Source organism: Neolamprologus brichardi, chromosome 16, assembly GCF_056152115.1.
Source record: "Neolamprologus brichardi isolate AB-2024 chromosome 16, ASM5615211v1, whole genome shotgun sequence".
Taxonomy (NCBI): Eukaryota; Metazoa; Chordata; class Actinopteri; order Cichliformes; family Cichlidae; genus Neolamprologus; species Neolamprologus brichardi.
The window spans coordinates 31,886,250-31,913,949 of record NC_142119.1 but is presented as its reverse complement, the minus strand read 5'-3'; the positions used below and the strand labels follow the sequence as shown (position 1 = coordinate 31,913,949).

Genomic DNA, 27,700 nt, shown 5'->3' with positions numbered 1-27,700 from the left:
TGCAAGCTTGACTGGAACAGAACAACAACAAACAGAAAAACACAGCCAGCGATCACGTCCGTGCTTGAGTGTGAGGAACATTTCCAAAGTCCAGCAGTGCCTGAACCATGCGGCATTCCTCTGAAATGAAAACTCCAGTCTCGCAATAAAGACCATTAATACTGTTTGTGTTGGAGAGGAGACGTCATGCATTGCAAAGAGACCTTTAAGATGATGCTTCCAGTGAGGATAAGAGCAGATTCAGTGTGGAGCAGCTGCATGCTCACAGAAACGAGTCAGTTTCTCACATCATCGCACTGAAAGTATGAAATCTGAGTTGGATGGAGTGGCTGGAAAATCGTTCCAATCCAAGGGCTGGTTGCACAAAGATCCAGGAGACGTCATGCACACAGTGACTGTAACATGAGCAGGGCTCATGGTTTTCTTCACGACGGTATAAGAGCTGACGTGGCGTCAGTGCTAGCTGCTGACAGCTGCAGATTTGATTTGTCCTGAATTGACATTTTAAATGTTTTTACATATTGAACAGTTTTATTTGTGAATGCTAAGCTAGGCTCTATCCTCCACGAGGATATTAAAAGAAAAGGAAAATCTTTGTGCAGCCAGCAGCGTTGATCTCCAGTACAGCTGACATGCTTGCCACTTCCCCCGGCTGAACCATGCATCTTTCTATTGGCTCAGTTAAGGTTGCTTTGCTTGCCAATAGATGCTTCCTTTTATATTTTGCCAGTAAGTAAACTTCTTGTGTAACACGCTCTCATGGCTCCGGAGGGATGGAGGGAGACTTAAAGCACACCTGGCTAATCAGAACGTGCTTACATGCTGCCATCATTATATCACCGTAGTCAGTGAGTGCTGTTAAACTTTGACTATCGGTTCTCGATAAGTTGGACATTATACATATCAGACCTTGTCTTACAGGAAATCCACATGATATTCTAAAATTAAAATCAGTCCTGTGAGGAACATGCACTGACTCAGGGCCTTCTTGGCAGCTGATGAACGTGCAGTAAGAGCCTGTCAGTTTTATCCAATTAGTATGCGAACGTCTGCTGAACTCACCATCAATATTCAGAGTGGCGGCACATGTGACCATTCCTGCCAAATTTGTAGCCACACACGAGTACTCTCCTTCAAGGCTGGGGAGAACTCGGGAAATCTCCAGCAGGCAGGTGTCATCATAATGAGACATCCTGAAGATGTCCGACTGTTTAATCTCTCTGTCATTGCAGAACCAAGAAATCTGCAGATCTGGAGAGAAAGTGTTTTCTCATAGTCAGGAAAAACCGTTTACGGCACACCATGCTGATGACAGCTGCGAGAGGATTTATGGTCAATGAGTATTTAAAATGCCGTATGACAGTAAAGGAGGCGAGTAACGGTCAATACCTTCCCCAGAGACGCTGCACTGGAACTGGGCAGGATGTCCTTCTGAGATCAGCAGGTCCCTCATGGGAGCGATGAGGACCGGAGGGGAAACCTGAGCCACGGCTTCAACCACCTCCGGAACTGCAGAAAAGACAAAGACACCGTAAGTCATCACTCGATTTGGTGGCTAATAATTCATAATTCCAATAAAAGCCTAAAGAGCAGAAAAACACTCCGTATGTACCTTCCACAGTGAGAGATGCAGAGCTCATCACCTCTCCGTAGTTGTTTTTGGCCTCACAGCTATAGATGCCTGCATCTTCAGGGAAGACTTCAAGCAGCAGCAGCGTATGCTCATCTCCATCATGGAGGAACTTGCACTTGTAGCTCGTGGACAGAACCTCAGAATCTTTGTACCAGAACACCTGAGGCGGAGGAAGGCCGCTCACCTGTGTCGAGAAGCGAACTAACCTGCCCGAGATCGCGGTTTGGGGCTGCATCTCCCTGATGATCTGAGGTGGCTCTGGCACTGAAGTAGAAGAAAGAAAGGTTAATATTCTGCTTGGTCCTCTGGTCAAAGAATACTTTGATGATAATAGAAGAAAGTAAAGATTAGATTTAAAAACAGATACAAGTATCATTTTTAAGCTTTTCACTTTTATTTTCAGAAACTGTCCAGTGGTTTTTCATGCAAAGAAGGAAAGCCGTGCTGGACTGATGCAGGACTGGAGCTCTTACATGTGACGTGGAGGTTCACAGAGCTCCTGTTTTTGCCGGCTAAAAAGGTGTACTCTCCAGCATCGCTCCTGAAGGTCTCAGAGATGGTGAGACGGTGGAGCTTCCTGATGGTGGCATAATTGAACCTCTCCTCCACAGTGAACTGGAGCTCCACTCCATTTCTCAGCCAGTGACCTTCTACATCATCCTCGTTCACCTCAAACTCAAAAGTGGCTCTCTGCTTCTCAACAACCTGAAAAACACCACATGATTAGCTCAACACCAGAAACGTCCTTCTAGTATTTCTAAAAAATAATCCCTGTCATAATTATTAAGAAATCTCTTCCTGTTTTGCAGGACAAAATATCTGAAAAAGAATATATTAAATGATCGGCAGTGTGTGCTCTCAAAGATCATAAAGTCTGAAAAATATTTCTGTCATCGTCACACATAAACTGACAGACAGTATGAAAATCCCAGGATTTGGTGCATTTTTATGGAGTCTACCACCTAATCTTACCGTGATGTCCCTGGTGGCTGGCTCTGAGATTCTGACATCTCTTCCCTCGACTGCCAGGTGGCCCTTGGACATGCTTGAACCGGCCACAGCGGTGTATTCACCGGCGTCCGACAGACGCACAGAGGGCAGAACCAGACGGTGCACAAACTGGTCCGATGTCATTTTGTACCTGTAGCAAACAAAGAAGGTGTAGAAGGTTTAAGAGTTGATCCCTATGTTGGTAAAACTCAGTAATTGTTCCCACAACTGACTATCAAGGACTCTACCTGTCGGACAGCTCCAGCTCCTGACCATCTTTCATCCACATCACCTGGATGTTTGGTTCAGAAACTTCACATTCAAATGTTGCCCTCTTCTTCTCTGTGATCTTCAGGTCCCGCAGGTGTTTGGTGAATTCAACCACACGGGCTAAAACAGGGACATAGATACAGTTACTTTACCTACATCTATCAGTGTGTCTGACCTTATGGAAACAAATCACTCATCAGCCCAGGGGCTCTAGTCGTCCTCTGCAAGGTTTTCTTCCTCATTGAGGAGGTACTACTAAGAACAAGATTCAAGGAGTCCTTGGGGAAGTTTGGACGTTCACATAAAAGAAGTTTTAAATGTCTATTAGTAATATTAATGGCCGTAAGAAAAGGTCTGAAGGGTACCTTTTAGAGGTTTTAGTAGTGACAGAAAGAATTGTGTATGCGTTCCTATGGCATTAACGAGGATCAACTTATTTGGGGAGTCTCCAGAAGTCCTTTGAAAAGTTCAAAGTGTCCTGTGAGTGAGTCTACATGTCAAATGTGTTAGATTCTGCTGGTTATTTCAGAGTTACTCGTGATAGTCCATTAGAGTAGCTTTAAGAGTCTTTCAGTAAGTTCGAAATGTCTTTCAGGGGTAACAGAGATGGTTGTACAGACAAACGACAGACACACACATTTAAAAACCAGCTAAAACACAGTGAGGTGTTGAAATAATTTTATTTGAAGTTGATGGAGTCCAAAAACATCTAATGTGAAAAGTCAATTGAAAAGTTAAATTAGAATCAAAGCATTTTACCCTCAACGTGAAGTTTAGCTGAAGTGACTGCAGAGCCAGCCATGAAGGTGTACTCGGCACTGTCTCCAAAGTGAACATTCCTGATGCTCAGAGAGTGAGTGAGCTGTTTGCAGCGAGCCTGGCAGCGGTCCGTAGAGCGGATCTCCACGCCGTTCTTCAGCCACTTGTACGTTATTCCCTCGTAGTTCACATTCACCTCAAATGTGACCGTGTCCTTCTCCTGAGCGTTCAGGTCTTCAAGCATCGTTGTGATCAGAATAGCTGAAAAACAGCAAAGTGATAATAAGTTTGAAGAGATGTTTAAGTACAGTGAAGAATACAAAGTTGTGTTTTTTAATCTGTAACTTCATCCTTAGTGCAAACATCTGATCGGTTATTTAGTTGTTAGAGTTTTCAAATTTGACCTTAAACTACAAAGTAATTGAAAGTGGCTTATACTTATAATTTGTCATAAATATCAATTAGAAAATCTGAATGTACTAATTATTTCTTGTTTTTAGTAACAAAAATGTTTAGATTTCCAACTCAGAGGAGAAATGAAAGAATCCAATTAAAGTTACTTAAAGACATTTCATGGTTTGATACATTGTAATGATTTGGCAACATGTCAAACATCTCTGAAGAACTAATTGATGAATTGATACATTGTAAATCTAAAGGTTTAAGTTTCACTGATGGTAACTTACGGTTAACAGTTAGCGTTGCAGAGACGCGGTCGTTCCCACAGACAAAGGTGTACTCTGCAGAGTCTTCATTGCTGGTGTTCATGATCTTCAGCTGATGGAGTTTCCCTTGAACCACAATCCTGAACTTCTCACTCATCTCAATCTCCACACCATCCCTCAGCCAGGTGGACGGGACATTGAAGTGAGAAACTTCACATTCAAATGTGGCCAACTGAGTCTCTGTGACCTCCACGCTTTTCATGGGCCTTGTGACACGTAGAGCTAAGAGTAAAATACAAACATGTTTAGTCCTAACGTGACCTTGGCTGTGTTTTAGCATTTTTTACGTCCAAAAACTACTGATGTGATAATGCTTACACTCAACAATGAGGTGAGCGCTGCACTGCAGGTGTCCTACAACAGCAATGTAGTCGCCCTGCACGCTGTCGTCCACGTCGTGGACAATCAGCTTGTGGTTCTTCTTCTCAGAGACGATGCTGTAGCGCTCGTCAGACACCAGCTCTTTGTCATTGAACATCCATTTCACTGGGATGTCATCCTCTGAGATGCCAACTTCAAATACAATTGTTGCTCCTAACAGTGCTGTCACATCCTTTGGCTTCTTCAGGATCTTAATGGCTGTGGGAAAAGAGGTCTTCTGTTGGTAAAAAGCTTTAGGAATCTAGAGGTCCCATGTGGTTTAGGTAAATTTCCCAACCTTGTAGGCACCGAGCCAAAAAGCTTTTTGTGTTTTATTCCAAAATCAATAGTTAATACTTACTTTCCACATTGAGTCTGGCACTTGCAGACAGTTTTCCCAGTTTGAAGGAGTAAACAGACTCATCATGTGTGCTGCAGTTCTTGACCTTCAATGTGTGAAGTGTGCCTTCAACACTAATTTCATATTTATCACTGGGCTGGATCTCAATGCCATTCTTGATCCACTGTGCTCCCCTTACATCCTCATGGGTCAGTTCAAGGCTGAACGTGGCTTCTTGAGTCTGGACTACATTCAGGTTCTTCAGGGTCTTCTTGATTTTGACAGCTGTGGAGAAAAACACCAAGAGGCAAGGTAACAGTTAAACAAGTGAAGTGGCTGAGTCCAGAATTAAACTCTCACAGGGTGGGTCTTTGTGGTTGTTGCTGTGGGCAGGTACGAGTCAGCAGACCAGATCTAAATGATTTAAATTTAAAGTATCATTTGATCATTTGGAAGAAATGTCTGCACTCATAGAGTCAACAAATGGTGTGTTTTTATAAAACTATAAAAAACGATGAAAAATATAATTACTCTGAAAACTGGACTGGACGTGAATAAAGACGCAGCCCATGTTCAAAGAAACACTTTAAGCACCTTCACAAACAAATTCAGCTTCCTAACCTCCTGATCCGCATTGGCTGTATGATCTGCGTGTGTGTTTCCACGGTGAAAGCTGGACCTACCCTCGACTTTCAGATTGGCTGAGGTCTTGGAGGTGGCGACCTGGTAAGTGTACTCTCCAACATCAGTGGCCTTAGTGATGATGATAACGAGGCGTCTGACAGCACCGTCCACCTCGCTCAGCACATTCTCGTTGAAGTCAACAGGCTGACCGTCTTTTAGCCACTTGCCCTCTGCGGATGGGTTAGCAACTTCACACTGCAGCACAGCAGTCTGGGAATCAGCTACCACCAAATCATGTAGGGGCTTCTTAATGGCACCACCTGGGGACAGGAGATAGCCAGTTACTGCCTGGTGACAGAAATCCTCTCTGAACTTTTTAAGCGTGCAATAAAAGTGTGTTTTGCGTACCTGTTACGGTGAGTGAAGCACTGCACATCTTCTCACCAGCAGCAAACATGTACTCGCCCTCTTCATCCTTCATTGCATTCATGACCGTGAGCCTATGCCTCTTGTCCTTGGACTCCATCTTGTACTGGGGACCAGCTTTAATCGGCTGTCTCTTAAAGGTCCAGAAAGCATCAATGCCTGCGTGAGAGACCTCAACCTCGAAGGTGACATTTTCAGACTCGGAGCACTGTTTGTCTTTCATTGGTGTCACAATCTGGACAGCTGTTGAGACAGAACGATAGTTAAGCCTCAAACTGATGTACAGTAGAATAGCCCTTTTATTGTACATGTACAATAAAATTGTAGGAAATGTAGACGACTTGCTTTCACTTTTTCACAATTATCCATCTGACTCATTCAATAATAAAGATGTACCACATGGGCTTGGTTCTAGTTTTGTAAATGCCACGAGGTCATGATGTTCATGTCAGACTATATATGTAAGAAGCAGGTGCAAGTTTTCATATGATTTTAAAGAAAGTTGCATTCAGCAGAATCTGAAACTATTGTGTTTAGCAGAAAAACGATTTCTTATGTTGCCAAGCAAATATTAGTGACCCTTTTCAGGTAATCAGCTTGAGTAAGATTTCTGGAAGCTGAAAGCATAGACTCTCATGTCATGACTCTCATGTAGTTTCTTAAGTTTTCTACAGGTAAACTTGTGTCTAGTGGTGGTCATGGTTTATTAGACCTAAAGATTCATAAACTTAGCTTCCAGGTCATTCCAGAATATAGATGATGCAACTACAGTAGTAAAACTCCAAAACATGCTTGGACCTCATAATGGCGTAACGTACGGTCAACAGTAAATCTGCAGCTGGTGTCAGCTCGGCCAACCACCAGTTTGTAGTATCCTTCATCCGAGGCGTATGTTCTGGTGAAAACCAGGCGCTGCTTGGTTCCCTTTGCCACCATCTGGATTCGCTCACTGGCTGTCAGCAGGTTGTCATTGTGGTACCATTTGACTGAGCTGATGTCCTGAGCAGAGATCTTTGCCTCTAGGACGGCCTTTGTACCCTCAATTGCATGACTGTCCTTCAGTGGGACCAGGATGCCAATAGCTGCAAGACGAGATATTTTGATTAGAGGATTTTATTTTGAAACAGAAAGTCATTAAAGAAAAACATGTGCATCTGAGGTGACCCACTCTGAATGACCAGCTTTGCAGAGGTTGAAATTCCATGATCAGGAACCTCGAAGGAATACATTCCAAAGTCGTCCTTGGTTGTATCTTCTATAAGGAGTTTGTGAATTTGTTTGTCAATAACTATATGCACACGGCTGGAGGCTGTGATGGGCTGCCCCTTCTTCATCCAGGTTCCTTCAACATTCTCCTGGGAGAACTTGACCTCAAGCTGAGCGATGTCACCCTCGCAGACGGTCATGTCAGACAAAGGCTGCATCAAGGTCACTGGACGCACTAAAATATAAAGATGTCACTGTTAGCACTATACATGCGATGTGTGTGTGTGTGTGTGTGTCTGTGTGTGTGTGTGTGTGTATCTGGAAAGGCCCCATCGGGGATGAAAGGTATGAACGGGTTTTAGAGGAACATCTGCTCCATGCAGACGTGTGTTTCAGGAAGGCCTTCGTGTTTGAGCAGCACGCTGCTAAACTGCAACCAAACACCCAGCGATGCTACACCATGGGACACGTGGGCCTGTTTTTCTCACCTTTCTCACCCCTTGATATGTTTTCTATGTTTGATTATGAATAAAATATGGCTTTATAAGATTTGCAAATCAAAGTATTCTGTTTTTAATTTTTATTTTACACAGCACCGCATCGTTTTTGGAATTGGGTTTGTGGCACTTTTATAAAAACCTATCGTTTAGATTTAAATGTATTTTAAGGGAAAGTAGAAATGGTTTGTCCACAAACAGGAGAAGATGGTTAGCCCGAATTCCAGTAACACATTTTGTTGTAGTCTGAACAGTAGACTTAACTTTACTTCTTAAATACAATAACTTCTGTCCATAGAGTTTCATCATCCATATCCAATTCAGTGGGAACAGCAACTCACATTTCATCTTCAGAGAGGCACTTGTCTTAAACTCGCCCACTTTGAAGGTATATTCTCCCTGGTCTTCCTTCTTGACGTCTTTCACAGAGAGAGTGTGTCTTCCACGGCGGGAGGAGATGACGTATTTACTGCTGGGAGTCAGCAGATTATTTCCAAAGTACCAGCTGCCTTCGGCATCTTCACGAGAGACAATACATTCAAACTCTCCAGAGTAAGTCTCAGGCACCTCGGTGCTCTCCAGCTGCTTTAACAGCTCCAGAGGAGCTCCTGTTGGTCACATAATACAACAAGTTCAAGTCAGTCACAAAGTATATATATACCATATAAGGTACCTTGAGGTAACCGTTTTTGTATTTGGAATAATTAATAATGAACTGTGTTGATTTCATTACCTAATGAACAGAATATGAAGAACCTAACCCACCTTCAACATTAAGCTTGGCGACTGTCCTGACAGTATCATCATCTACAACCACGCATGTATATTCAGCATCATCCCTCATTTCGATCATCAGCACAGACAGGAAGTGAACCTTTCTGTCAGAGTGCATTCTGTATTTGTCTCCAGAGAAGATCTCCACATTATTCTTCAGCCATTTGACCTTCACAAAAGGCTCGTTGGTTTCACACTCAAAGGTAGCCACGGTATCCTTCTCCTTGGCACTGACGTCCTCCAACTTCTGAGTGAAGTTAACGACTTGTTTTGCTGCAGAAATGACACCAGAGCATTATTCAGAGAATGCAGGATTTAAAATCAGAATTATATGTACATGATCAAGATCTCTGTTACCTTGCACCAACAGGAAAGCGTGGCTTGAAGTCTCTCCAGCAGTACTGGAAGCTTTAACCATGACACTGGCAGAATCCTCTGCTATGACATCCCTGATCACCAGTTCACAAACATGGTCCTCAGGCCAGTACCAGTAAACACGGTCAGACTTCTCCAGCTGAACTCCATTCTTGAACCACTGACACTCAGGTTCTGGTCTGCCAACAACTCTGACTCTAAACTTGACTTCGTCACCCTGTGCGACTGTCTGGCTGGTAATACGCTCAAGGATCTTTGGTGCTTCCATGCTGGGTGAGAGCTTGACCCTCTCTGGTTTTAGAGGCTTGGCAGTAACTTGGCGACGCTCTTCCTCCTTCTTCTTCTCAGCCTCCTCCTTCTCCTTGGCACGATGAAGCAGTTCCTCCTTTGTCTTCCTCAGCAGGTCCTCATAGGAGTCATCTCTCTTACGAGACTTGAGATCCACTGCGGTAATAGACTCGTAATAGCCTTCCTCTGTCCTGCGCTTGAACTTACTCCTCAGCTCCTCTGACTCCTCACTGGCTTTCTCATGGACAATTCTCTGGGCCTTCTTGAGTTTAACGACCTCTTTCAGCTGAGTGTCCTCTGTAGGCTTTTCAGCTTTAACTACCTCAAATGATACTTTTCCAGGTTCAGGTGCAGCCTCGGCTGGCTTAGCCTCAGGGGCGCGGCGCAGATGAGTTCTGAAGTCCTCCTTCTGCTGAATCTCCAGTTTTACGACGTGCTCAACGGAGCCCAGATTGTTATCTGCTACGACTCTGACCTCCCCTGAATCATATGGTTTGATGTCAGTTATCTCCAAGTAGTAAATGCCATCATAGCGAAGTCTGTATCTCTTGCTTTTGCGGATAAGTTGTCCATTGAGGTACCAGTTAACTTTTGGTGTTGGATATCCGGTCACTCTGCAGCGGAATCGAGCCGTTTCACCCTCTAAAACTCTGATTGGTTCTGGAAGAAGGACGATCTCAGGCTTCATCTTCTCTGTTTCTTCTTCAGCAGTGACTCCATAAGGTCCACCTTCATGAGCCAAACGCTCCATCTCATCGATCCGGTGGGCACCTTTCCTTCCTTCAGGAAGTTGTGATTCCTCAACAAGGCCCTTCTCATCCTTGACAATCAGGGTGGCTGAGGTTTGGTCAACTCCGTACTTGTTGGTCGCTCTGCAGGTAATGACGCCGCTGTCTCTAGCATAAGCGGCTTCATAGTCCAGGCTGCAGTAACCAAATTCATTCACCATGCGCAATCTGTTAGCAGCAGCCAGAGGTTTGCCGTCATGCAGCCACTCCACCACCATTGTGGGGTCACCAATAGGAGTCAGTCTGCACTCAAAATGAGCTGGACCAAAGCGCTTCATGCGGACAGATGTCAGCTTCTTCTTGAACTGTGGTTTTTGCTGCTTCTCTTTGTCATAAAGGTCGCCTTCCTCCCACTGCTCTTGACCATATCGCAGATGAAGCGGCTCCACCTCTGGAGGAGCGATCTCTTTGGCTTTGTATGTTCCTTTGGGAATGATGAGTTTCCTCTCTGGTTCAGGCTCAGCATATTCCACCTCAACATTGACTCTGCAGCGAGTGGTATCTCGGCCAGCCTTGTTGATGGCTGTAGCAGTGTACCAGGCGCTGTCTGAGCCAGCTGCTGATGGGATCTGGAATTTAGCCTCTCCTCTGGTTCCTTCAATCCTGGAAAATCAAATTCTCACTTTAGAGAAGCTTTGACATTTGACAAGTGTTTTTAATTGAAATGAAAATCTCAGGTTGCTTTGAGGAATACTTTTACTCTCCACAAATGCAGCGTTTCATTAAAAAGGTGTGTTGCTGCATCAAGGTCATTGAAGCAAACAGATGTGATCTACATTTAATGCTAAAGTCACAGAACATACTTGATGCTTGGGTGCTTGTGTGGGGTGATGATGTCGCTGTTCTTCAGCCAGACGATATCAGGCAGTGGGTTTCCAATGGCTTTGACAGCCAGTTCAACCAGAGTGCCCTGCTTCACACTGATGTTCCTCAATTTCTCAGTGAACTGTGGACGCACCAGGGTTTCCTTGGCTGAGAAAGTTAAAGAAAGAAAGTTAAATGAAAGTAAGCCGATCCCCCAACATTTTTCCTTCTGTAAGAAGCTTCATGTTGAGAGAATATGAAGTTGCCTTCTTACCATCAACAGCGAGAGTGACGGAGATGGATGTGCGTCCAGCTCTGTTCTGAGCCACCACAGTCCACTCCCCGGAGTCTTGTGGCAAAGCTGGAACGATGATCAGGGACTGAGTGCCATCCTCTTTAACCACGATCTTGTGGGTGTGGTCACTAACTGTTTGTTGTCCTGAGAGGAAGATAGTTGAATGGCTTGTGAGATCAACAAATTTTGTTCAAACTCTTTTTGAAGATTTCCTCTTTGTTGTACTCACCATTGTGGAACCAGTACGTCTCAGGCATTGGTCTGCCCACAACCTTCAGGTCAAATCTGGCAGTTTGTCCCTCAGAACATTTATATGATGAAGGCTTCATGACAAAAACAGGCTTGTAGAGTCTTTCTAGCTGAGCCTCATCAGTCTCATCTAGCCGACGAGCAGGAGAACGTCCAGGTGAACGACTGGGAGAACGGCCAGGTGAGCGGCTCAGAGAGCGAGGAGATGTGGACCTGAGAAAGTATTAATCCTTGTCATTTCCCTTATCGTCAGTGTTCCCTGTTTCAAGCTTTGTGAATGTCTCTGTTGTTTAAGAAAAGCTTTACCTGATCCTCTGCACTGCTGGCTGTGGTGTGAATTGCTGAGGTGTTACTATTTCACATGGCTCCACATAGAGCTTCCCAGAACTGACAGCATTACCCTTCATGTTGGTGGCAAATGCGGTGTACACGCCTTCATCTTCGGGTATCACTACAGGCAGGCGAAGGCTGGCCCGTCCATCCTGAAGAACCTCTATTTGGTAATGGTCTCCAGCCCTAATACGCTGGCCATCTTTGAACCAAGCAATCTGCCAAGAGATACGATGTGATCATAAAATCATGTGAACTCTACTTTACAGCTTTTTATGTATTTCAAGACCAGTTCTCTAATTGTAACATATTTCTTAAAGATTCAGCACCTTGGGGAGCGGCATTCCAGACATCTTGCAGTGGAAAGTAACGCTCATCCCCTCCATGATCCTATAACTTTTCACTGGAGTGTCAAAGGCTGGCTGTACCGCCTCAGTCTCAGTGGCAGTCACCATCAGCTCTCCATCCTCTGTCACAATCTCTCTGTAGCTGATTTTCATAATGGTAAACTCAATCTCCTGGATGATCCTCTGCTCGATGACAGACAGATGGAATTCCTGCAGATATGATATGATGTCAGTCAGTGGGTCCTGATCATAGTCAAGCCCAAGGAAAGGTCTTTGTAGATTACGAAAATGATGATTTTTATGCTTGCTTTAATTTTTATGCATCGGTTATTACATTTTCTTCCCAACAACGTGCATATTTAATGCATATTTAAAGGCACATAAAGGTTTTACTAAAGCTGGATAGTCAACCAGTCTGACAGTGTGCACTGAATTACAATATCAACTGCAGTTACTACTGACAACAGCAGTATCTGCAGCTACAGGGACCCCAGCTTTTTACTTAATCTCAAGGTAAAGTGCTTACTTAAGTTTGTGCTGTACTCATCGTCATGATGTGATATACAGCACACAAAATGATAGAGGTGAAATGTGTCCACATACTAACTGTTCTATCAGGATTTGAGACTTTGTGGCATCTCCAGCCTTTTTTTGTAAACAGCTCACTGGAGCTCATATGAACTATTACACAGGATAGTGACAAACACTCCATATAACCCTCTAGTTCGTTATGATGGCTTTGACATGGTTTGTATTATGATCACAGCTATGGCTAAGGATTCTCTACCTGTCCAGAGATAATGGTGGTGGTTATCTTCTCCATTGTTGTAACAGTGACAGGGGGAATATCTCCCACCTTGGGCTCTTGCACAATGGATGTCACTTCAGTCTTAAACATTGCTTCCTGTTTCTTCATGTAGGCTTCATATTCCTCTGTTGGCAAAGAAAACAAAATTAAAAAAAACAATCCTAGGAGTTCAAGTAGTTTCCATCGTCTCTTTAAGGACTGTGCAAGCTAACTGTTTCTGCATCAGCTGTATGGCATAATATCCACTGACAGTCCCTTTATCTCTGCTCCTTGTGTTATATCTCTAGGACAGCAGTTTGCCATCACTGCAGTATTTACTGACCTTCCTCCAGCAGACTGGCGGAGGCAGAGACTTCTCCAAGCTTATTCTTGGCAAACACGGCATATTCTCCAGCGTCATCGGCGAAGGTCATGGAGATCTCTAAACGGCACTCTCCAGTCTCCTTCTTGTAGGCAACTTTGTATCTGATGGAGGGGAATGAGCATTACAGGCCCCTGAAGGCTGCAGCGTGTTGTATCACAATAGGAGCAAACAGTGTCCTAATATTTTACCCATACTTAGTCTTACCTAAGAGCCCACTGAAGATAAAATCATGGATTCAGGTCTAAAGGGATTGATCTCAATGCAGAAGCAGGAATGAGAGCTGTAGCTTAATGTGCTGGCGGCTCATTACTGGGTGAGACAGTTGATCTTAGCTGAACCATGAGCCAGATGTTTGGTTTTGCTAATCCTGTGTTATATCTGACCGGGACTTTAGGATTGGTGTCAGTTGGGTTTGAGAGGGGGGGTCCGAGTTGTGTATTCTGGTAGAAAGCTGAGCTCTAATGACGTGTTCATTTCTTACAGTTTTACAGTGATGACTTTAGCACTTTAGTCCTTGAGTTAGGGGATTTGTTTTACAGCTGCATTCACACGTCAGATAAAAAGGTTTCCATGTAAGGACAGTGAAAACCTGAGCACAGGTATTACTCACCTGTATCCGGTAGTGAGTGGGACACCACTCTTCTTCCAGATGATGTGTGGTTTGGGGCTTCCCCCAATCTGACATTCAAACACAACACTTCCACCCTCCACTAGCTTCTGGATGGTTGGTTTCTTGATGAAGAAGGGAGCAGCAGCAGCAGTCTCTGACTCCACCATGCTCACCTGGGTCTCCTCTCTGGTTTCTCTTAATCTGGAAATAAAAATGTTTCCTTATTTTCAGGCCCAACCTGTACCGCCTGTCATTCGTTTCAGTGATGTAAAATAAGAAACCAATATGTTTGACGATTTCACTTGATGAATGTAACTCAAACTTTACTCACTGAGCAGTTTCAACATGTTCTGTAACAACAGCAATCTCCTCTCTGCTCTCGATGTCTTCAGACACTGGTGGGGAAAGACAGTTCATCACTCTAAACGCATGAATATGCAGAACGTATAGACGGGAAGGGATGAGATTATGTTACGGGAAGATTTCAGGTCTTGTGTGTATCAAGAACAGGGCTCAGTGCATGCATGTGAACAGTCTCTGAGGAAAAAAGGGCTCAAATTAAAGTTATCCTGATATCTGCTGGACACGCTGGGCATCGTTCCTCAGTATGTTACAGCATACTACGAAAGAAGATTACTGAAAACTTCCTGTGTGAGTGACACTGCATTCTGCTTGCACTGACCCTGGACAAGCAGGTAACAGGACGTGCTGACAGTTCCCGCCTCATTGGTAGCTGTGCAGGTGAAGCGGCCGCTGTCTTCAGCGAATGCTTCACGGATCACCAGTCTGGCAAATCCACTCTCGTAGGTGATCTGGAAATCAATGGAGCTCTCAATCTTGTAGTCCTCTCTGAACCACATAATGATGGGGGTGGGCTGACCGCTGATTTGGCACTCCAGGGTCACAGACTCGCCCTCGATCACATTTGTGTTCTTCAATCCCTGCACAAAAAAATATCACAACAACTTTACAAAAAGGTCTCTTTCCCTAAACAGTGTGGACATGTGATCTGAGGGCAGTCCACTCACAGAAATCAGCGTGGGAGGGACCACAGCACCACCGGCAGAAGGCACCGCAGCTGCCTCCACCACCTGGAAGATATTCACAGGTATGTTGGGAACATTAGGCTGAAAAACTACAGCAGCTATTTCTACGATCCCACACATGGACACAGTGACAGAAACAACCATCACAACACACACACACACACACACACACGATGAAGAAGAGGTAACACAGCACATATGATGGAGGGAAGGCTGGATGGACTGCAGAGGTGAGAATGAGGTTGTCAATAGCATGGAGAAGCCAGTTAAAGTTTATTACAGGGATATTTAATTATGGATTTTCACAGAAATCAAGAAAACCATCAAGAGAAGTTGTAAAAACCAGAAGTATGACCTGTGTCCCACAACATTTTTCTTCAGCTGTTCTTTAGTCTAATAAATGGTGAAAATGTCAATGAAATGAGAAGCATTCAAACCCGGGGTAACAGGAACTTCTGCCCTTTCAATCAGATTTTTCCAGAGTTCAAATAGAGGTTTTTCAGCCTGTGAACGAGGATCTAATCAGGCAGCTCATATTAGGATTCATCATCTTGAAAATATCTGATAAAATTCACGATACTTTGGCCAGCTGTTGGCAGCTAACGGATTGTATAATCTTACATCCACATCAGGTTTTCTTGTCCTGTTTAGACCCAGCTCTCTGAGCGACATTACAAACCTGGGCTCCCCAGTCCTCATACATTCTCTCCAGTCTGCCTGAGTACACCACCCCGGTCTGTAACTCAGAACGACTCTGATATTTGTCAGTGAAGTGTTTGAACGGTGGTGGGATGGTCTCCAGCATCTCTCTGGTCTCTGCTACTCTGCGAGATGGACTGGGAGACTTGACAGGCTTGATGATCTTTCGAATAGTGGTAGAAGACGAGGATAACTCTTTGTGCAGAGTGGCCATGGCTGAGCCGGCGATGGAAACCTGACCGACCCAAAGAGGAAGAGCCACACCGTCATCGAGAACATACTGTTGAGTCTTTTCTGAAATGTGTGTTAAACCACAGCACAGAGGAGCTATGGCACGTTAGTCTGATTAATGCTACAACAGGTCAGATAGAGGGTCTTTGATTAAGATGGATTAATAGAAGGTACTGGATCAATCACGTTTATTAAATAAGGGGATGAAGCAAAAGAAGGTTAAGGGAGGATTGATTTAGTTATTTTATGGATAATATTTGATCACGTTGACACTGCATTAAAACACAAGTTTGCATTTCAGCCAATCAGCAGTTCAATAAGCTTGCCACAGCAACGGTCCTGTCACATTATTATTTTCCACAGCTCGCCTGATGCCTCCTGTCTTACCTCACTGCTAGACTCGAGTTTTGGGACAGACACTTTAGAAACTGTGAATTGTGGAACTGGAGACGGGGTGAGACCAGTGTCCACACGGGAGCAGATTTCTGTCACTCCCTGAATCTGGAGCAACCAACACAACAAGAGTCAGAACCTCAGGAGGATTTTAAAATCTGCACAGTATATTTAGAAGATGACTATGTGATTATCAAGAGATTTGTGCTTCACATGTCTTTGTTATGGTTGACTACGAGGTGACCTCACAGAGATGACTCGGTCATTATTCACCAAATAATTCAAACGAGACTTTGCCCAAAGACACACTTAATACATAATTAAATAATTGATCTGACATATGGACTGTTTTTTCTGAGATGCTTTTTTTGTAATTGTGCAAAATCATTTTTTGGAACTTTTTCATTTTGATGGAAAATAAAACATCCATCTGTTATCTACAGCAAAGGTGTGTGTGTGTGTGTGTGTGTGTGTGTGTGGGGGGGGGGGGGGGGGGGGGCTGACTAAAATACCAAAATAAAAAATAAAGGAAAGAATTCAAATCTGCTGATAGTTTGGTCAAATCTCTTGGTAATCGTTGTTCACTGGAGGCCTAGCTAACCTGAGGCTGCAGCACGGCTGCTTCACGCGTAAACTCCTGAGCAGTAGAAAGCATGAGCCCACTTTGCATTCTTGTTGATGTCAAAGCAGCTTGATAGCTTTGATCAGCAGCCACGGTGGCGGCCTGCTGCCTTAAGTCCGCCTCTACAGCCTCGTCCTCTTCAGCTCGACCCCCCTCGACAAGCGCGGGCTGACGGACACGAGCGAGGTCGACGGCAGCCACCACGGTGGCCACTGCCCCCGCTCTTTTCCCTCCCTCAGCCTGGAGACACAACAGATCTCAGGACATCCAGCACAGCGGTACAGAAACAGGCAGGTATCTCCATCCCCTCGTTCAAAGAAAAATACAGAGCTGGGAGAAAGACCTGATTTGCCCAAATTTGCATATAGACTGGGTTTAGTTAGCTTGACTCTATTAACGCAGGTCTAAAACTCTGGGCTGGATGGTTGTGCAATAAACAACAGGCTATTGAATGAGCTTCAGAGGTAGATCTTGGACTACGGCCAGAGCCAGATTAGCTGTCTCCCCAGCTTCCAGTTCTTTGCAAAGCTTAGCCTGACTCCAGTTATCCAAATGAGATAATAAGGTACTTAAAGAACACGAAAAGTTCTGCTTTATTATACTGCTCGACACTTGCCTGCTTCTGAGGGAATCCCAAATGTCAAAACTCATAATTACATAAGAACAGGTTTGCACAAAGATAATGACTAACATCCAGCTCAACACCTGAACCGGTTTTTAAAGCCTGACCCCTTTAAAGGTTTAAAGTCATTTGAAGACAGCACATTGGTTCATCTGTTTGTCAGCAGTGACGTTAGCTGCAAACAGCCGCAATCTTGCGGCGATACAATAAAATAATAAGACCAGTCTTCTGAGTTAAGCTGAAGCGATCTCAGACACATCAGGAGGACATCAGGTATTCTGACAGCATCTTCAGCTGAACAGGCTTGCTCTCTACTGGAAACAGGTGCTAAAGTCTTGTGGTTAAACACAGAGGACACAGCTCTTTGAGGGTGTATTTTTCCTCCTCTTCTGTGAGTAAAGATGTTGCTTCTTGGTTTTTAACGTTTTCACATGTTTCCCCCCTTCACCCTATGAATCTGTGTGGGGCTGAAAGAAGTTACAGTCCCGCCCAGCCTGCAGAGATGTCCCATCCCTCATCATCCAGGGTGAAACTCACATCATCAGCTTCAGATGATTCTCTTTTCATGTCAAAGACCAAATGTTCAGACTGCTGTGTGATGCTGTGCCAATGATGTGACTATGAGCAGGGCAAACAATCGGGCACATTAAAACAAGGAACACATGGAAAAGAATTGGCTGTAAGGTGGAGGAAGGTGGATGGCGGGTTCTGTTTTTCAGAGTAAACCCGTAATACCTTTAAACAAGGACCTGAAATCCACCGCAGAGGCTGTGAGACATGAACGTCACAAATAGAGAAGTGGAAATAATATTTCATGACCAAACACAGTCAGGGAGCTGATGGTAACGCAGCTGAACCCAAAGAAGAAAGACTCAGGAATCTGGGAACCTCACGTTTAATTGAAACACTTTTGTGAAGTGCCTCCTGGAATGGTTTATCTGTGGAGGGGAATATGTCGTGCTACCCCAGGGATGCCAGCCCTCACCTGTTTGACCATGGTGACCTGCTGCTCCCGGACCAACTGAGTGACAGTCCTGCCCTCGGCCACGTAGTCTCCCTGCTTCCAGGGCGGGAGGACGTCCCCGGCGGCCTGCTTGTGTGCGGTGATAGGGGGCGGGACCGCCCTGAAAGGTGAGACTGAGAGTTACACAGCTGCCCTGATTGGTTTATTCATCGAGCACACCGGATCAGCAGATCTCTGTCAGTAATCCTTCGCTGACTTCTTTCCATGTAAAAGCTACGAACAGGCAAATAACAGCCAGCGTTAGCCCCTCCCAGACTCTACCCACCTGACAGGCGTGGGTGTGGGTGCCTTCACATGTCTGACAGGTGACGGTGACTGTTGCCGTCCCCCGGTCACCTTGGCCACCAGTGATGGCTGAGTTGGTGACTTGGATGTGGGTTTCGGAGGAACTCTGGGTGGAGTCTTGTGAGCCAGCTCTGCGCCCTCTATCTGCATCTCCATCATGGCGGAAGCCTGGAAACTGGCCTCCATCTTCTGGGGACGGACAGCAGAGTTCATGAAGTTAGATTAAGTACGAGTAAATTAGACAATAACACATTTCTTTGAGGATTTTTTTTACCTTTTCTACTCTGGTGTGTCGGGTCTCTGAAATCTGGGCGGTTGAAATCAAGGTCTTTGTTTTCTTTGCTGGAACGGCTTCTTCGCCTGAAAATGTCTCTTCTTTAGTCTGTGTTTGTCATCAAAGCAATTTCCAAAAGGAAGAAGAAGCAGAGATGAACGGTTCTTACCCTGAACCAGCAGTTCGGCTGTGGAGGTGGCCCGTCCGCTGCTGTTGGTGGCTGTCACTGAATACGTCCCAGAATCCTCTGGGAAGGCTTCAGCAATCAGCAAGCTGTGCAGGTCTCCGTCCTGGATGATCCTGAAGTCGGTGGAGCTCTGGATCTCGGCCCCTTCTCTGTAAAACTTTACCACAGGTGCGGGGATCCCGGTGACGCGAACATCCAGCCTCACCTGGCTGCCCTGTCTCACCGTGGAGCTCTGTAGTCTCTGAATGAAGCTCGGAGGCACCGTCTCCGCTGGAGAAGGAGGTACAGGTCGCTTTATATCAGCAGATCTCAGCATTCGTTGTGCAAGTACACAATAAAATAAAGCCAGTTTATGACTTTTTAGAAAACTGAATTGTTAATAACAGTTTGTTTTCAGTTTGATTCAGACGGGTGTTAAAAATCAGCTCATGATGTTGCAACGTCTGCCGACAGTTATCCATATGCTGTTTATCCTTTGAAACTCTGGATGGCAGCTAAGTGATAACATATACACAAATGAACCTTCTTTACAATCTATAAATATCAAAATTAAAACATTAAAATTTGCTATTTGTAGCAGCTTTTTTGAAAAGAAATGTATGGGAAATGTTCATGGAGCAGAAGTACTTTAGTTTACCACCTGAAGTCCTCCTGTGAGCTCACCTGTAACTAAGAGTTCAGCTGTGCTTGTGGCTTGTCCAGCACCGTTGGTGGCTCTGACAGAAAATCGTCCGCTGTGCGCGGCGGTCACAGCAGGAATCCTCAGAACAGCGCGGCCATCGCTGAACGAGATCTGAACGCCGGGCAGAGCGGCAGCAGAAAGTACCTGGCCATCACGGAACCAGCTCACCTCAGGAACTGGAGAACCTGCAAAGAGATGAATGAGACTCTGTCGGAGAACCCACAAACCAACATGCACCAAAGGATCCAGGACTGAGACCTGAGCCACAAGGTCAGTGCTTTCAGTAAAGCAGTGAGATTTTAACGTGTGAAACAAAAATGTGAGAAAGGAAAAGCAAACGATGAACAAGTGGGAGAAACTTTATTAACAGTTTAGCAAATTTTCAACTTTTTATTTGAAATTTAAAAAATCATCTTTAAGATTAACGTTGTTGACGTGAGGTTTTCAAATTGTTTAAAAATGTAGAAACTGAAAATGTGGCATTTATTTAGCTAAAGTAGAAATTAAACATTTTAAAACTGGGATCAAATTTTGATTTTGTGTCTGATGGATTTAAAAATACGATTACTGTTTAAAATATACGAGAGCTTTAAAGGAAATAAGAACTAAGATCAATACAACAAAGAGTAATTCTTTTGAATCATGAGACCGTCAGTGAGATGAAGTCAGAGCAGGAAAACGTCACTATCAGGTTTGTTTTACCTGGTTAATCATGAAAGAATCGAGACTAAACTTCAGAAGCTTCATATGTTTCCTTCATGTGGCTTTATCGTCACCTAGCTTGACCTGCAGAGCTGTCCCTGTGTGACTGATTGCACCAGTCTGTCAGGAGAATAAAGGACGGCTGCTTTTATACTCACTGGTTAAACTTAGAACAAATGACATTTCTCCTTTTAAGTCAAGCAATCATTGGGTCAAAGCAACAAGAAGCAGACTGTTCTCCCCTCAAACACTGCCACCAATAGCAAGCAGCAATGCAGCAACCATCTCAGCTCCCTGTGGTTTGGGCTGTTTGGACTTAAAACAGAAAACTGAGGGAGAAAGGCTGAAGAACCAATCAGGAGCTGTCTGTGTAAATGTTGGCACATGCTTCCCCTGAGTTCCTGAAAGGGAAAGGCATCTGCTGAAATTCTGTCACCTTTATTTTTATCACAGGCATTGACTCTGACCTCCCAAATGTCAGAATGTCCCTGAAAGCAGCAGCAGCCTGTAAAAGCCTCGCTCGCCACGAGAAAAGAAAGAAAGGTGACGAGAACATTTAACCCTCAAAAGTCCATCATTTCTCTCTATAAATACAAAGAGTCCAGATATGAATGTTGCACAGTCTGCAGTGAACCTCTGGATCAGCTGCATGGCTTCAATGTCTAATAGTTTTTATATGAACTTTAACATTATTTCTCTCCTTTCTGACGAATGAAGTCAAACATCTGCTCATTCTTTGTAAATCACAACAATGTCAAACATCATCCTCTGCAGAACGTCACCATCACACGTTTCTCTTACCACTAACTTGAGCCTCGAACGTGGCGGCACTACCCTCCAGTGCCACGACGCTCTGTAGCGGCTGCGTGAACGTCGGCGCTTGAGTTGACATGATGATCGGCACCCTGGAACACAAACAAGGTGATCAGCCCAGAATAAAGAAAACAGCAGCAGGCTTGAAATGGTTTCATTGGCAGAGAAACTGACAGATCAGCAGCAGGTGGAGCTAATTCTCCACCGCTGCCACTAAAGCAGTGCAGGAGTAGAGCAGACTCTAACAGCTGCAGATACAAACAAACCTGCAGCCTTTTTTAAAATGAATGAAAAAAATCATCAGATTTTCACTTTATTGTTTCAGTCGTTGCAGGACAAAAACGAGATTACAACATGTTTTTACAAATATGTAGATTTTATGGCTGCATGAGATCGATGCAGTGAGATGAAAGATGAATAAGTGCTGCCAGGCTGAGGATGCAGACTGGGTCAAAAGGTGTGGAGAACTGTGGGCGTAGCTGGGTGTAGCTGGGCGTGCAGAGCAGGAACCGGAGTGGAACCTAATCTGAGCAAATACAGAGAGACATGAGTGCAGAACAGCCAATCAGACGGCCTCAGGCTGGAGCAGGGGAGCCGAGGTGGTGGAGCAGCAGATGGAGGCGAAGCTGCAGACGGAGGTGGAGCATTGTGGATGCTTCTTCTCATAACGTTGTTTCTCCAGAAAACTTCAATGATTGAGTTTCAGTTTAGCTGCTGTGTTATTTGTTGCAACCTTTGTTTACTAGTTTATTCTAATCCGTATTTTAACTTCATCGTCTGTAATCAAATTTAAAACTAATAAAACAAGTTTTATGTTAAATACTTGTTTTGTCAAATTTTACTTTCATTGAGATAAAATAAATGATTCATTCAGTCATTTCTTGCTTCTAGTGCTGATCGCTCATCCTATTCTTTATATCACTTCCTGTTTCCCATGCTGATGCTGACATCATCACTCTGCCTGCCTTCTGTGAACCAATCAGCTTCCATTCTCTGCTTTAAATCACAAACATGTGTTTTTCTGCTGCTTTTTGCTGTGTGATACATTTCTTTCCTGATAATGTACAAATGTCTCCAATATCCTACATGTGCATCTCCAGATTGTTTGTTTAAACCTTTAGATTTCTTTATTCTTCACACTGGACAGTCCACAGGTGAGTAAATGGTTGTGACATGCACTTGGGTATGTTGGCTGTTATATTCTCTGTTCTCTCAGTCCTTTGATTGGCCGTGTGGTTGTGATGTCATAGCTTTGTGACGATGCTAAGGTGTAGCTGATCCCCGCTGGGATGGTGCTGTGGATCCTCTGGAAAACCAGAACTGTGTTTATAGATATAACCAACATATAACAAAAACACTTTTCTGATGTTAGTCGTTGTTTGTAAAGGTTGAAGAACATTCGTACACTTTCAGCTCCGTCCATCGGTCCACAGAGCCCGTCTGTGTCACAGGGCGAGAAAGCTCTGTCACGTTAGAACCACAAAGGAAACGAGAACCTGTGAAAGCCCATCGAGACGGTCACCGACGCAGCAGCTACTGCGACTCATGGAGCACACTTTGGGTCGAGACGTGTTGGATAACCACTGTGTGAAAGGGTCACTGACCAATCATGTCGCTGAAGTGACTCCTGTGAGGACGCCTCATCAGTCCTTCAGCAGGATGATGTAACAGTCAGGCAGAGCTGCTTCCTCTTAACAGTGAAACTGGTTTAATGATAACTAAGTAACGTCTGCGTGAGCACGTCGATGAACAAGCTGCGCACTCACAGCAGTGTTCAAACGATCAAAGGGTTTCAAAGGCTCATCAGTTGCAGCATTAACTGACTATTATGATCTAAACACGGCACAAACTGGGAGTCCCCGTGCTGATAAACAGCTTAGTATAAACTATAGTATAGTTTAAACTACACTGCTGTAAATAACAGAGCAGAAGAAGAAATCCAGTTTTTACACTGAGGTGACCCAAACTCTGAGCTCTGCATTCAGAGCTGCATCTGCATGTCGTGCTTGCCTGGGTTGGTAGGAACACAGGATGCATTTGACTAATTGATGAAGTAATTAACTCTACTCGGGTTTGTGTTGAGGGACACATTTACATGTAGTTAAAAGCAGCTGGATGGAAATGTGCTGAGTGTCTCTGCAGCTTCACTCAGAGGTTTGAGTTTCAGAGCTGTGAGACAGGTGAGACGGACGGCGGCTATAAATGTCTGACGGACAGCAGCAGCTGCAGGTTTGCACTTTTACAAAGAACATTTATGCTGCCGCTGACACAGAGATGAACGACATGACTCTGATTAGCATGCTGGAAAAAAACAAACTGATCTTAAATAGAAATAAACGTTTGAAATACAACAGAAAGTCTGATGAAAAACTCAAATGTTTTCTGGTGTGAACTGTTGAAGGTCAACTGACCAAACACTGATCATGTCCACACTCTGCTGTGACCTCAGTGTGGACGTGGACCCGTTTGTCTTCATTGATATAAACAAATTCAATTCAACTTTATTTATACAGCACCAATCACAACAGCATTCAGCTGAAGGTGCTTCATACTGTAAACTCATCCATCATCTTCAACATTTAATTAGCTGTTTCCAAGTAATTATAACCATCAATCATCAGAGTCAGATCAGCTGATTCTGCTGTTTTAACTCTTTGGTTCCTGATTTTACTGCAGACTAAAAACCATAATAATAATAATAATAATAACAATAACAACAACAATGCATGTCATTAGTTGGTGCAGTGATGCAGTGGATCTTCTCACAGGTTCATGATCTTTAAATAAATGGAGCTCGTTGTTGTTTCCACTTCATGTGACACTAACTCTTACAGGTGAAATATGCTGTGGAGTGTTTTTATCCACATTGTTATTTAGACATGTTTCTGTGTTTATGTTGAAGATTTGTTGTTCTAAAATCTCTTCATGGCAGAGTTTGGACTGAAATGTTGATTAACACAAATCTTTGATTTTATAATTTCGTTTGTGCTGTGAAATCTTTTCAGAGTCACTGTGGGTTTTCCACGTTTGTCTCCACTCATGTTCTTATTTCAAGTTTCTTTCTCTCTGCACTCTGGTTTCATGTTGATGACAAATAACCACGTTTATGTTTTTATACACAGAAACTTTACATATTATTGAAGCGTTAAATTAAATAGTTCTGATTGTTGATTATTCAGCTGTGGTTTTGTAAAAAACAGAAACAAAGATGTTGTGCTTTCAAAACCTTTTTCTGCTGTAATTAATTAAAAACATCTTCTTTTTTTTTGTTACAATTTATCAATTTAAAATTTAAAACCTCAATTTTCTCATCATAAAATGGAACCACATACATGTTGGTTATAATTATAAGTGTGATAGCATGAAATTAGTCAGTTTATTGATATTATGAGACTAAAGCTCATAAAGTCATTGTTATACTTTTTTGGCACAAACAGGCTTCCATACTTATCTGAGAATCAAACAGTCAGTAAAGTTTTGATTCAAAGACAACTCCCATTGAAACTTTTTATAATAACAGGAATAAATGAAGGAACTGATTTGCAGACAAAGTGAGGAAGAGGAGTGTGATGAAGAGTGTCTGACAGGCACAAATCTTTCACTTTAAAAGCATCTTAATGACATTTTATGTAAATGTGACGATCAGATCAAAGAAACAAACATGAAGCCGTTAAATGTCGTTCCTTTTGTGTCCACGATGCAGCTGCAGTAATCCTGGTTTAACACTGGCTGCAGTCTAACGTGCAGCTGTTTCTGCTGTCAGACAGTTATTTAAAAACCCTTTACTGTCACATGATTAACATCTCGAGTGTGACGTCGCATTTATTGACTTTGGACGCTGGAGTCTGAAGCTCCTTAAAGTGACACTAAAAATCCTCCAGCGCTGTGAATCTGAAGTCTGTGGAAACAGGCTGAACCACTCTCACACCTCTTTAAGGAGCTGGTGATCAATAATCAGTTACTGGTGATTGATTTGCTCCTGCTCTCTGGCTGTGACACTGAACGCCTCGCTGGGACAGCTGCTGCTCTTTTTCAGCGCTGTCAGCTGATTTCAGGCAGAGTTGTGAGTTTCTCACCTTCTCTGTGAACTTTCAGCACCTGATCAGCTGATCGCAGCCTTATCAACAATCAATACGAACACTTCACTTCATCATAAGATAAACAGGATCAGGCCTGATAAACTCAGCCCATATTTACAGATCGAGCTGAGCGACAGATAAGGCAGTGGCCAAAAATATCCACCACCCCCTCCCCAACCTCGAGCAGCTTGATTGACAGACAGCATGTGGCGCATAGCTGGGGGTGAAGTGATAGCCCTGCTGCTGATTCCCTTAAAAAGCCATCAGCCGCCCAGCTGACAGTCCACTCTCATGCTATCAGCAGCTATTCTTGGCCTTCCTGGGGTCAGTGCACAGCCCGCTGAATACGGCCAACCTGCAATCTGCACCCGAAAAACATCAAACCAACACAAAACCCAAACACAGTTCACCCAAAACCCGAGCCCTGACCCCCCTAATCGCCGTAAACCCCACGAATCAGCATCATTAGGGGACCGGCGAGTACTCACTTGTATCACAAGAGTGCCTGAAATGATGGGACGGAGCCCGGCAGAGCAACGAGCAACAGTCTCCTTATCCAGAAAGGTTTTTCCAGAAAAATCCAAGATGAGAACGGTCGAGCCTCAAAATATCCCCCGAAAAAAAACAAAACTACACAGAATAGAGGCCGTGTAGTTTTGCTTTCCCTCCTCGCAATCCCTCCACCCGAGGCGAGGTTGGGAATGCTCAAACTGCTCAGGAGGGCCCAGATGGTGCTTCAGGGTTTTATACCAGGGGGACAACCTGCATCATCAGAGCACGACGCTCCCCATTGGCTGCTGAAACACTCACGGGGCATGATGGGACATAGCAGCCATTTATGCACCCTGCAGCCTGTGAGGCTGCCCACCCCGATCCTCTGATTCGGATCAGGCTAAGAGTGTGTGACGGCAGCTCGTTCACACACACCTGAACCTCCGTGTTTTAAAGGAATCACAGAGAACAAGTTTACCTGCAGACCCAGAGTCGCTGAGAACTGCTGAGCAAAGAGGCAGAGGCTGTTCCTGTCAGTCAGAGCCCCCCCTCCCACCGGCCGGCTGTTACAACACCCCAACAAACCCACGCTTCATATCTCAGGAGTCAGTGGAGCTCCTGGGGCTCATCCTGTGGATCAGAACCTTTCTGCTGCTTCATGGTTTGGGAGCAGAGTTTTGTAATGCAACTGTCAGCCATCTTTGTCCTAGCTTGACCTGGAGGTCACCATAATTCTGAGTTAAGTCCACTAATGTAAGAAGTGATTTTGGTGACAGCACATTGTGTAAGTGGTGTATTGTTGCTCTTTATAGACACTTCCTTTTTGTCTGGATCAGTTTTCATGAAAATTTGGTTGTACCTAAATATTATTTAAAAAAAATTTCAACATTTTGCTTTTTGACTTATTGATCAGAAGGTAAAATTTGCCCTACTGAAGTGTACAACGACTTGTATCACACCTAAAGAGTGTCATGAGTCTCAATCTTGGTGAGTTTTTCCTGCTTTTATCAATCAGGTCATCCAGTGACAGAGGGAAGCAGTGCTGGAATCTACTGCAGGAATGTCTTAAAGACATAAAGACCTGGATGGCCGCTAACTTTCTGCTTCTTAATTCAGATCAAACTGAGGTTATTGTACTCGGCGCTGAAAAGCTTAGAAATATGGTATCTAACCAGATTCTTACTCTGGATGGCATTACCTTGGCCTCTAGTAACACTGTGAGGAACCTTGGAGTCATTTTTGACCAGGACATGTCCTTCAACGCACATATTAAACAAATATGTAAGACTGCGTTCTTCCATTTGTGCAACATCTCTAAAATTAGAAATATCCTGTCTCAGAGTGATGCTGAAAAACTAGTTCATGTATTTATTACTTCCAGGCTGGACGACTGCAATTCATTATTATCAGGATGTCCAAAAAACTCACTGAAAAGCCTTCAGCTAATCCAAAATGCTGCAGCAAGAGTACTGACAGGGACTAGAAAGAGAGAGCATATTTCTCCTGTTTTGGCTTCCCTTCATTGGCTTCCTGTTAAATCCAGAATTGAATTCAAAATCCTGCTCCTCACATACAAGGTCTTAAATAATCAGGCCCCATCTTATCTTAATGACCTTGTAGTACCATATCACCCTATTAGAGCACTTCGCTCTCACTCTGCAGGCCTACTTGTTGTTCATAGAGTATT

At 44.0% G+C, this 27,700-nt stretch overlaps 1 protein-coding gene across 3 annotated transcripts in view; it reads right to left on the bottom strand.

The window, feature by feature from the left end:
• Positions 1–26,246, bottom strand: part of LOC102797270 (titin-like) — a 170,353-nt gene extending 144,107 nt beyond the window's left edge. For all 3 annotated transcript variants that reach the window (XM_087853005.1, XM_087853003.1, XM_087853004.1), the window contains exons 1-38: positions 26,010–26,246; positions 21,431–21,534; positions 19,909–20,112; positions 19,228–19,515; positions 19,059–19,144; positions 18,765–18,973; positions 18,461–18,599; positions 16,833–17,093; positions 16,226–16,339; positions 15,588–15,842; positions 14,891–14,953; positions 14,545–14,803; positions 14,194–14,257; positions 13,863–14,063; positions 13,211–13,353; positions 12,868–13,013; positions 12,063–12,290; positions 11,710–11,951; positions 11,384–11,616; positions 11,134–11,298; positions 10,859–11,027; positions 8,962–10,658; positions 8,596–8,877; positions 8,172–8,438; positions 7,296–7,568; positions 6,946–7,209; positions 6,110–6,370; positions 5,761–6,021; positions 5,099–5,362; positions 4,696–4,956; positions 4,339–4,599; positions 3,653–3,913; positions 2,872–3,013; positions 2,606–2,774; positions 2,107–2,338; positions 1,613–1,897; positions 1,390–1,509; positions 1,063–1,251 (exon numbers count right to left, since the gene is read on the bottom strand). In XM_087853005.1, coding sequence (XP_087709131.1) covers positions 1,063–1,251; positions 1,390–1,509; positions 1,613–1,897; positions 2,107–2,338; positions 2,606–2,774; positions 2,872–3,013; positions 3,653–3,913; positions 4,339–4,599; positions 4,696–4,956; positions 5,099–5,362; positions 5,761–6,021; positions 6,110–6,370; positions 6,946–7,209; positions 7,296–7,568; positions 8,172–8,438; positions 8,596–8,877; positions 8,962–10,658; positions 10,859–11,027; positions 11,134–11,298; positions 11,384–11,616; positions 11,710–11,951; positions 12,063–12,290; positions 12,868–13,013; positions 13,211–13,353; positions 13,863–14,063; positions 14,194–14,257; positions 14,545–14,803; positions 14,891–14,953; positions 15,588–15,842; positions 16,226–16,339; positions 16,833–17,093; positions 18,461–18,599; positions 18,765–18,973; positions 19,059–19,144; positions 19,228–19,515; positions 19,909–20,112; positions 21,431–21,521 — 9,049 coding nt within the window. In that variant the 5' untranslated portion in view covers positions 21,522–21,534; positions 26,010–26,246. The remainder of the gene's footprint in view (positions 1–1,062; positions 1,252–1,389; positions 1,510–1,612; positions 1,898–2,106; positions 2,339–2,605; positions 2,775–2,871; positions 3,014–3,652; positions 3,914–4,338; positions 4,600–4,695; positions 4,957–5,098; positions 5,363–5,760; positions 6,022–6,109; positions 6,371–6,945; positions 7,210–7,295; positions 7,569–8,171; positions 8,439–8,595; positions 8,878–8,961; positions 10,659–10,858; positions 11,028–11,133; positions 11,299–11,383; positions 11,617–11,709; positions 11,952–12,062; positions 12,291–12,867; positions 13,014–13,210; positions 13,354–13,862; positions 14,064–14,193; positions 14,258–14,544; positions 14,804–14,890; positions 14,954–15,587; positions 15,843–16,225; positions 16,340–16,832; positions 17,094–18,460; positions 18,600–18,764; positions 18,974–19,058; positions 19,145–19,227; positions 19,516–19,908; positions 20,113–21,430; positions 21,535–26,009) is intronic.
• Between the last annotated feature and the right edge of the window lie 1,454 nt (positions 26,247–27,700).